Source organism: Dermacentor variabilis, chromosome 5 (genome assembly GCF_050947875.1).
Source record: "Dermacentor variabilis isolate Ectoservices chromosome 5, ASM5094787v1, whole genome shotgun sequence".
Classification (NCBI taxonomy): Eukaryota; Metazoa; Arthropoda; class Arachnida; order Ixodida; family Ixodidae; genus Dermacentor; species Dermacentor variabilis.
The window spans coordinates 192773793-192783980 of record NC_134572.1 but is presented as its reverse complement, the minus strand read 5'-3'; the positions used below and the strand labels follow the sequence as shown (position 1 = coordinate 192783980).

General features: G+C 45.5%; 1 protein-coding gene and 1 long non-coding RNA gene across 4 annotated transcripts in view; one reads left to right on the top strand and one right to left on the bottom strand.

Annotated features, from left to right (window-relative positions):
• Positions 1-1756: 1756 nt before the first annotated feature.
• Positions 1757-5566, bottom strand: LOC142583418 (uncharacterized). Its single transcript, XR_012828618.1, has 2 exons — positions 5189-5566; positions 1757-4996 (listed from the first exon to the last, which is right to left on the bottom strand). It is a non-coding gene; the product is annotated as an uncharacterized LOC142583418 (long non-coding RNA).
• A 1894-nt stretch (positions 5567-7460) lies between these two features.
• Positions 7461-10188, top strand: part of LOC142583417 (cytoplasmic aconitate hydratase-like) — a 244026-nt gene continuing 241298 nt past the window's right edge. Inside the window, exons 1-2 of one of the 3 annotated variants that reach the window (XM_075693876.1) lie at positions 7461-7710; positions 8173-8265. In XM_075693876.1, the coding sequence (XP_075549991.1) occupies positions 7701-7710; positions 8173-8265 (103 nt within the window). In that variant the 5' untranslated portion in view covers positions 7461-7700. The remainder of the gene's footprint in view (positions 7711-8172; positions 8266-10188) is intronic. The other 2 variants (XM_075693874.1, XM_075693875.1) reach the window with 2 other exon arrangements.

Below are 10188 nucleotides of genomic sequence, written 5' to 3'. Positions count from 1 at the left end.
CCTTAAAATGTTAAAGCGGCACTGGCAAACTGCAAACAACCGCCTACTGCGGAAGCTTTCTGTTTGGTGCAATTATGAGTTTCACAAATGTTGCACTGAGCGCGAAGCTAAAGCGTGGCGATAAAATGACCAAAATTTAGTTCATAGTACGTTAGGCCAGCTGCAGTGATAAAGTCGCCTAGCCTTTAAGATGATTTTCCGATGCGCGTATTGCGCCCTAAGAAGCCGCGGAGCGAGAAAAGCACTTCACAGCGGAATCAAATAACCGCAGCGGACCTTAGCCAGCGTACGGGAGGCATCTCAGAGCCGACAGCAGCGCTGCCGCATCGTCCTGAAGAAATGCTGCCTCTCCGGCGCTCCGATGCCGAGACCTTCCCCTCTAGCCACCATAGCGCTACTTTTGGAGATTTAAGGGTTTTAACCACGACCTACTGTATTAGGTAGTGGTTTTACCACGACCTACTGTATAAAGGGCGACCTGCGCATCCCGTGGTCGCCTAAGGCAGCGCGCTGCCAAAGAAATACCACGTGATCATTGAGTAGGGACCAAGCGTGCCGGTAGAGGCCGCCAGTGCTCACCCTCACAATAGGGTATCGCAATAGGGTATCAGAAAATTTGGACGTGGTAGTTCATAGTGTTTTTTTTTTCATTGGTTAACCTAGGTAGGATATTAGGCAGCATAGTAGCAAGAGCTTGGTGGCGCAAGCCACCGCCTCGTTCCAAAGGGGACGCTCATAACATCCATCCACCATCCATCCACAGCAACGCCCGGAACGCTCCGGCCCTGCCTTTAGAGTACGGCGATGACGGTAAAAATTCGCAGAGGAGCTGCAGTAAACTCGGTATTTCACATTATTGACAGGATGCGGCTGGAAAAATGCGCGTCGATACATGCGATACATGCCCCAGATACTTAGTATCTTCGCTGTGCAGTGCAATGAAATTTTAAACTACTTTGAAGGCACGGCCGCGCGGCTGCTAGGATTGAAATAGTGTAATCCCTTAGACCTTCTTTTTTTTCCCCTCATTGTCTGCTAGAGTGAGTGAGTAAAGACTTTATTTGAAAACAAGGTATTGACGGATGACCTTGTTGTTAGGCAGCCACGAGCCCCTGGGCCCGGGCGGCTTCTTCAGCTCTCTCGATGACCTTGTTGGTTAGTGCTGTGGTGCGAATATGGTCTGGTGCGCACTTTCCGCGCTAGCCGGGGCCCGAGCGCGCCTGCACTTCATTCTCCCGTAGGTTTCGCTAGTCACGAGCAGGACGCAATGAACGCACTACGTACCGCTTTCCAGGGCCCACGCGTTCCTTTGCTGCATTCGGCGCACGCCGGTGTGACGTCACGCTAGTCGGATGGGCCGGACAGTCGACCCGTCGGCGTCTCCGCGCCTAGGTTCGTTGCGCTTGCAGTGTGTCTCTTTGCGCGTCGCGGATACCATGGCATGAGAAAACTAGTGCTGTCCTCAAAGTGACAGCAACCTATAAATTCAGATGCTTCGTTTCCAAAGCAAGACACGCATAGCTGACGCAAAAAATAAGGGGGAGCCGCTGGTTCACCGCAGTCAACACCATAGAAAGCAGCATTCTTTCATACCTTCCTTAGATTACTTGATTGGCAACATTTTTGTTTTTTGCGTGTATCCAACACGACCTGCCTTATTGTGCTTGTGATGTTTGGTCGGGACTAAGACAAGCCAACTGCATGCTGCTTAGTCACTCAACTTTAGACGGAACGAAAGAAAGAGGAAAACTGCATATTGAAGACACAGAATATACTTTATTCACAAATGATAAGAACTGCATTCAGAAACAAACATTTTAAATCTTCCATATACAATTATCATTCTCACTCTTGCATTGCGTAAAACAGTCCTCGCTAGACACACGAATATCGAGGTTAATTTTATTGTGAAAATTTTATCGTTATAGGGTCACGCACAACTAATTCTCAAATAGAATAAGCTTCCGTCTTTGTTGTACCATTTCTTGTGGGTATTTTATTTCCACCCGCCTTGTTTGCAGGCCTTATTGGTCTTCATAAAATACTGAGATAATGGTGAAAAGTAAGTAAAAAACGAGAGGCCTACTCTCAGTCCTAAAGGAAAACATGCAATTAATGGATTGCGGTAGCATGGAGAGTTCGAATCATAAACAAGTAGCACAATACACTCAAATAACATTTGAATTGGCCAAAATGCAGGGTTTAAATTTTGATAATGTAGGCAAATAAGTCCTGGCTACGCCACAGGTTTCTTTTTACAAGGGTTCTGTCAACACAAACATACGTATATGTTCAACAAAACAGAGCTTCATGAATAAAAAATAAATAATGAGAAACATCTCAGGCCTTCAAGGTCTGCAATTTTCGGTTCTTCTTGGCGTTGCGTAATTTGTCGTTTTCTGTGCGGCACAAGTTGTTCAGCAGTGTATTCGCTGCAGCACTTACAACATACTATGCCCCATTACCTCCTGTGCAGGATGACCGAATTCACACACATCGACATCCTCAAAGTCATGAAGGGTAGCGAACACAAGGCCGACAAGAGTATCTTTCTGCCTAGGAAGGCTGAAAAATCGTACGGCATATTCTGGTGTCCTGAGCTTGTCCAATATAATTTCAGTAAAGAGTACAGCATTGACTACAACTGCTCGTGGAAACTTCAGGCCACCCCTTGTCATCTTCGTGATTAATGCATTCTCAGGGTCATCTAGATCGACGTCTTGCATCACAAGGCTTTCACTGCAAGATGCGCATGTCAGCTTTTTTAGAGCTGCATGGGCACAACAGCCGGCAACATAGGTTAGTGCCGGTAGCCTTGACGTTTTTTTCTCAATGTCGGAGTCGGTCACAGTGACTTGAAACTGGCCGTTTCCTGAATGTACACTTGTCTCCAACGTGTTCGCGCTCGGTGGTAGTAGAATGTCCAAATCTGGTAGGTCCAGAACCTTCTGCAAACGCAATTTGTTTTCAGATTCATATATCTGCCTTATAGACACGTGGTAATTGGCACCAGACAATTGCCGGTACTTTCCAAAGCGATCCTCTAAGCTATCAGTTTGAAATTTGCCCAAAAGAACATACTCGAAATGAAGCTCTTTGAGACAGTATATGGCAAGTTCGTGCAAGGCATGGGTAGTGTGGCTGAAAGCTATGTGCGTTTCACGTGTCAAGCGGCCATTGTCATGTTCGAGGCTTCTCCAGTGATCAAGCCATTGAACTATTCTCTCTAAGAATTCTAGTTGAGGACATGACGATGAAACTATTGGACCTTGCAATTGATCTCGCAACCGCTGTCCTTTTCTTGGCGTCTTGACGTTAACAATGTTCCACCAAGTCAAAATGGTGTCGACATATTGAGAGGTTTCCTTTGCATGCTGGAACGTTGCAACACTGAGAGCAGCAACAGTAGATGAGTTAAAAATCTTTAAGGCCAGTTTAACGTTCTGCCGTTCCATGTTTGAGGGGTTCAGTGCCTTCAAAGTGAGCGTTGGTGCTAGCTTCAAGAGCTCATGCTTTTCAGCTTCGTGCAGCTGGCATAATACCTTGAAAGATGCTGTAAGTATCTTTGGTTCAGCCTCATCACTCTTCGGTTCAGGAAAGTACATGCATTTGCCAATGTTTCTTTGATTCAGCCAGTTATTTCTTATACACTTTAGTATGTGAACTGGGTCCACCACAAAAAACAGGGGTCGTGATGGGTCAGCAGGATGCTGGTAAACAATGCTGACACTTGCCGGCTTAGCGAAGTAGGACATGGCTTTTCTGTTTATGGAGTTATTGTCCGAGACCACTGCGATTATTCTAAAACCAGATGCCTCTAGATCAAGAACAATCTTCCGAAGGAAGTCGTGCAGCGCCTTAGCATCGATATGTGCCACAGGAAGGATGTGTACAACATCCTTGTTTGAAGAAAGCAGGCTCTGTATCATAAATACGTGGGCAGTTTTTGCTGCAGTCTATGAATTTACCGCAGCACCAGTAACCAACCCAGCCTTGTAATCAAAAAATGATTGAAGGTGAATCTCATCAATCATTAACGTTAGTCTTTTCATGCTCTTTGTATGTGCTTACAATACGCTTTGCATAGGAAAGAAAGCTACATTCTTGCTGCTCCGTTTCAGGCCGTACATCGTACGATGAACACAGTCTTCTGATCGTATCAGGATGCGGCATCTTAAGCTTCATCGAACTTCTCAGGAATCTATATGCATGAGGTGAAATTGTGAACAAAAGGCTAGCAAAAACCAATAAATCGGGGGAATATCGGCCAGCATCATTCAAAACAAGATCAACTTGACTCTTCAAGAATTTAAGCACTTCCAAATGCCATTCTTGCAACTCGCATGCGAAATGTTTTCCACTTACTTCCTCTAGCAATGTCGAAACCAATGTCAGTAGATGACGGGCCTTTTCAGAACGCTCAGTGCTGATATCCTTACGTGTCTGTTCGATCATGTGTTACACACTTTTCAAATCTCTCAAGTCGCACAGCTTTTCAGGAACTAAAACATCACCACACTTCCTCACACCCGTTTCACCAAAAACTACTTCGACACGCAGGTCTGTGGACACGATCACCGAAGTACGGACTGCAGGAGCAGATTGAAGTGACAAGTCCAAAAAGAAAACCTTGGAGCCCTTGTTCAAAACTGTCCAGAAGTCCGAACACTGAAAGCTTTGCAATTGAGGCCTTCAGCAAGTCCGCAAAGCTACCAACCAGATTTTTGGCGTCCTCTTCTGCTTGGGTTTGCTGAGAAAGCATTATTGCTTTTTGCAAATATGTGGCTTCCAAGCGCGCTCTTTTGGCAGCCGGCGCTTCTCGAACGCACACTTGCGGACGCGATAAATAGGCAGGGCAATTGGGAAACAAGCTCGGAACTGCAGTTTTCTTCAGACGGATGTTTTTCATGGCAACTTCGACCACTTTTCCTGTATTGACGTCCGTGTAAGATGTCGTCTTCAAGTAATCCGATGGCAAGAAATGCTTTTCACAGAGCTGAAATAAAAAAAAAAAAAATAACAAGCCGTTACAGGTATGAAGCTCGACGAAAATGTTGAATTTACAAGCGCGTCGACAGGTGCAGAGACCCATCTATTGTGCACGCGTGCACGAATGCATTGCGCACTATGCTGACGAAACCTATTCGTCTGGAAACCCAGAATAACAACAGAGAGAAGAAATACTTACCACTGTGTACTTCGTTGGCGAGAAGTCCTTCCGAGGAACTGCTCTCGTCCATGCTTCCCGAGTGGCCCGGTCAGATGGGAACTTGTGCACTCGGACACTTTGTCCTCCGTCATAATTGGACTTGCAGTTTGGTGCGCAACAACAGCCAGGCATCGTTGCGCTTCCGTGTACGACGAACCACGCACAATCGAAGAAAAGCAATCGCGTTTACGGTGCAGCATGCCCCACCAAAGCCACCAAGCAAATGCTCCACGCGTTGCCGCTCTAGCGTTGCAGCCACGGAGAAAATTTGTTTTCAGAACGCGCGCCGCGTTCTAGAAACGCAGCGCTCCCCCATCCACCGCTACCATCCGACTCTAGTGACGTTTTGACAGGGGAGAGGAGGTGATGCGGTGGCCTTACATTTTTTTCTAGGTGGCTTTGATTCGGCACGTTCACTGAAGTGACGTGCCGTTGAGAGCGCGGCAGCACGTGAGTACTTTTAATTTCAGTGCATGCCACAATCGTAAAAATGTGCTGTTATTGACGTATTTATTTACGCCGCTTTACCAAATGATAACGAAAGTCTAGCTTGAAAAATTCCAAGGGCACTTTATTGTGCCATCACACAGATAGTCACTACACTTTAAACACTTTTCTGGAGTTGGGCTTTTGAAACGAAAAGCTTCACTGCGCTTCGCGCGAGCCGCCGTATGACGGAATTGGCTCCGTAAGCGTGTTCGGAGTCGGCGCAGGTGGCCACTGCCGCGCGCTATGCGTCGTCGTCTGACGTTCGCCGCAAGCGCGTGTTTATCGCGGAGGCCGACTATATAACCGCTTGCCAGAGAACAGGCGTGCGCATTCAACATGGAAGGAGAAGAGAGTGATACTACTGATACAGAGAGAGCTGTGTCTATGGCTGTACAGAAGTCGCGCAAGACAATGTGCCCAACAACGATGAATAAAGAAGATTGATAATCCTGCATAACTTATGGAATATATCATTCATAAGCAATTTGCATCACTACACAAGCAGACGTATAGCATAACCATAAGCTTACCAAAGCATATCCATAAGTGAAACCGTAAGCATATATAACCATAAGCTAAACCGTAAGCATAAACCTAACTTAAACCATAAGCATATCCATAAGTTAAACCGTAAGCATATCCATAGGCTAAATCATAAAGCATAACAATAAGCTAAACCGTAAGAATAATCATAGGCTAAATCATAAAGCATAACTATGAGCTAAACATAAGCATCACCGAACCTTTTCGCTTCGAGATATCCAGGCTTAACCTTAGCTAAGCCCCAGCCAATTTTTTTTTTTGTGTTCAGGTTTCAACCATTCGTTTCTAATATCGGTCACGGGGAACTCATGAAATGAAATTCCTCTTGATGCTCGGCCGCTCGACTTTCACAGCGGTGTGCAGAAGTAAACCATCGTGCATGAAGAAGTCGCAAACGCGAAAGCCGGCGCCTACGGGGCTGAGAATCACAGTGTCACTGAAATAGAATCTGGTAATCAAGATCTAGCGACACCAGCAGATCACCAAGCACTCAGCTAATCGATTGTTTCGCATGCGTGCGTTCGCGTCCTTCCGTGCTCTCGCTGAAAAAGCTTGCTGCCCGTCCGTGCAGCCGGCCACGGGGTTGGGGTAGGTGGGGGTGAGCACTAGCGCCACTGTTCGCGGCGGCGGTTTGGAAAACTAAAAAAAGCCACACAAGCAAAAGCAAATCAGCGGCGCTGGCGCAGCGCCGCACGCGCATGTCGCCCCTTGTACAGCATATAGGCGGCTATGGTACAGCAGGTCTATGGTAGCCACCATAAGCAGGTCGTGGGTTTTACCATTACACTTGGACTGCTCGCAGCGCTCTCTACGCTTTCATTCAGCAAGCGTTCTGCCCACTAAAACATCTAAAACGTAAATTTGTCCAAATCCACGCTCCTGTTATGAAGCCCTCTGAAAAAAAAAGAAAAGTGATTGTAAAGGCTATGTTCTTTATGCTTTCTTGCGGTGGAAGCGATTGCAAGAGCCGAAAACACGTCACAGACTTCGGGTTTTGTACACCACTTTTAAGGCGGATTATGCTCGCAGAACATAGCCTTCGAGATTTGTTTTTTTGTAATTCGGAGGCAACCATCTCTCGAGCGTAAATTTGGACACTATAAGCCAAGCTATTCTATTATTTAGGGCGCTCGAGTTCCAGAGTTTAGAGGTCGAGGACCTCAATTTAACAAAAAAGAGCAATAAAGAAACAAAAAGTCGAAAATATTGTCTACTCCTGAGGCCGATTTCTTGAAATTAGTTGTTGAAACTCTTACGATCGTGTTGTTTCTAAAAGGAAAGTTCCCAAGAAAAGTCTGGTCACGCGATGAAATGGCGCAACTCTAGCAGAGGAAAGATTAGCGACAGCACTTTCCTTCTTTCCATTTATCAGGGTTGGTGCGGTGGACTGGCTTGCTAGCTGTGCGGACTGTGGAGTTGTTTTTGCCACCAGCGCTACGTGAGCTTCGTGTCTGCGGTCATGGCAAGTGGTATGCCCATAGTGCTGTTCTGTGCGTCGTAGTGCCCTATCCTGGAGCAGTGGTCCCTGGCTTGTGCATAAAATAAACGTGAACGATGGAATAGTGTGGAATTGGATGCCACCGTGCATGGTTCTGTTAGGATAACAGCTGACGAGGCTCGAGGTGTTTATGGACATGTTTATTGACGATCAGTCTGGTGTTAGGCACATATCTGTTATAATGATCGGGAACGTTACTATATCTTTTACCTTGTTGCCGTTAGTGGGAAGCAACGTAATTCAGAAAGCGTTGAATGATAAGAACTAAACCAACCAATTCGTGGCAGGCGAGTTTTCCGCGAGTTTCCGCTGCCCCTAGAACAGCAGGATCGGCACGTTCAGCGGTGTTCATAGTGCGCCAACTTATTCATTAGTTTCGGTTGATTTTGTGGCATTCAGGAGCGCTTAGCTGTGAACGTCATGGTATTTGCAGTGAACCCGTACAGTGACTGCGTGAGAACTCTTGGTGTGGATGGCAAGGAATACCGGTATCACAGTCTTCCCGACCTAGGGGATGCCCGTTATGGTGAGTCAATTCAACACTTGCTCGTTCAGTCCATTCCATGTACATGCGTCTAAGTGAATGCAGTATTTACAATCACTCTTGAGTGCAGAAAAAGATAGCCGTCTGGCTGGGACATCCCCGTGGAAGAGGTACCAAATGTTATCAGTGTGCTCGCGCCACTGCCATTGTACAAACTAATTATCTGTTCTGGAGAAGCATTTGCCAGCAGCTGCCTGGTTGACCTCTGATATGCTGTAATGAGGGAGGTATGTTTTATAACAATTGTTAAAGTGGGTTTTATAGCAAAGCAACTACCTGCGTAATAGAAATAAAAACAACACCGACCAAAATATGGTTGTCTAAAAAATGTTAATAAAAAATTTGGGTTGTCTATAAAAATCTTTTAGACAACACCATTTTAGTCAACATTCTGTTTTAATTTCTATTGTGCCGTTACTTCCCGGCCAGACGAGATTTCGTCAAACTCCTGATTTCAAAGCAACTGCCTGCCGTGGATCAACAGCGGGCTTTTTGCTTGCTTCAGTGTCTTGTAATCAAGGGTTCGACGAAAGTTCGTCTGGTCAGGCATGGAAATGAAGGCAATCACGGTCACTGACCAAGTCTGATGAATAATCTGACGTTTCGGAACCACGTACGTTTTTCCTCGTTCACTGAGTTGGACAGGAAATCGTTGTCACTTATATAGCCAGCACGGGACGTAACGAATGTGCGTAAATGACAGGCATAGTCCCTGGTGTCCGGTTCATCGTAGCTGGCGTCGATTGAATAATTAGAGATTCTAGCAGTCGTCGGGATGACATGTTCTTTTCTTCGTGTTCATCGTGCACGTAATGTGAAAATGTGGGATCGTTCCCCACCTGCGGCGAGTTGTTTTTTTCATCCACTTTCATTTCCATTAATTTATCGTTTCTTTAATTCAATTAGTACAAGTAATTTGCCCTATGTTGTCCTTAATGTCTTTGTTTGTTGGCTTCTTATGCTATGATTAATAAAAAATCGGGCCCCTCGGTTAACCCCCTTCCTTCTCGTTTAAAACTTTAGTGTGAAGTTCTTGCATTGAAGCTAGAAAAATAGTTCTAGCACTTTGTGTTTTCTGACAATATCAGAATTACCCATACAGCTTCGCCTGCACTTCTCAGAATGGCATTTGAAGCATACATCATAGTTGTAATCTGTGGCAGCAATATCCTCAAGTACACCTCTTGTGTGCACCACGCCATTCCCTGCATACAGACGACAACACGTGCAGAAGCACCATTCTACTGACTGCATTGCCATTTTTGCGTCTTGATGTGGAGAAGTTGTGAACTACAATCAATTGGCACACCTGCTCCTCTAGCTACTATAGCTAAGCAGTGCGCCTCATTAATGACAGCAAGTGCAATGTAATTGCTTGTGACAAACATATTTTTGAACAACAACAGCAGTAAAATAAACTCAGGCAAGTGTTTACAGCAAACTGTTGTTGTCATGACTGACTGTCATCAGTGCTTTAAGTCACTCTCATGTGGCAGTTTAATAGTGATGCTGGCTTCGCTCCGTATATTATCACATTATTTTTCACCTAAGCCCCATGTAAATGTCCTCCCTGGGGAATTTCAGGTCTGGGAACACTTCTAGCACCTCTCAGAATGACGGCCAGATAAATAACGAACAAGTTTTTATGTTAATGTACAGTATACAGAATGTGAATTCTACACATTGCGAACATTCTCAGGCAGCAGCTGAAGCAAGTTCCTCTGTAGTAGTAAAACCACCACACACTTCTAGAGAACGCTTCATAAGCCAGAATGAAAGGCAGATGGTGAGGCTGCACTGGACACTAGCTTATATTGTTCATCATAGATTTTAACAGCACTTCGTTGAGTATAGTGAATGTAGCATTGCAATAACAGCTCTAACGATGTGCGTTAAACAAAGCAT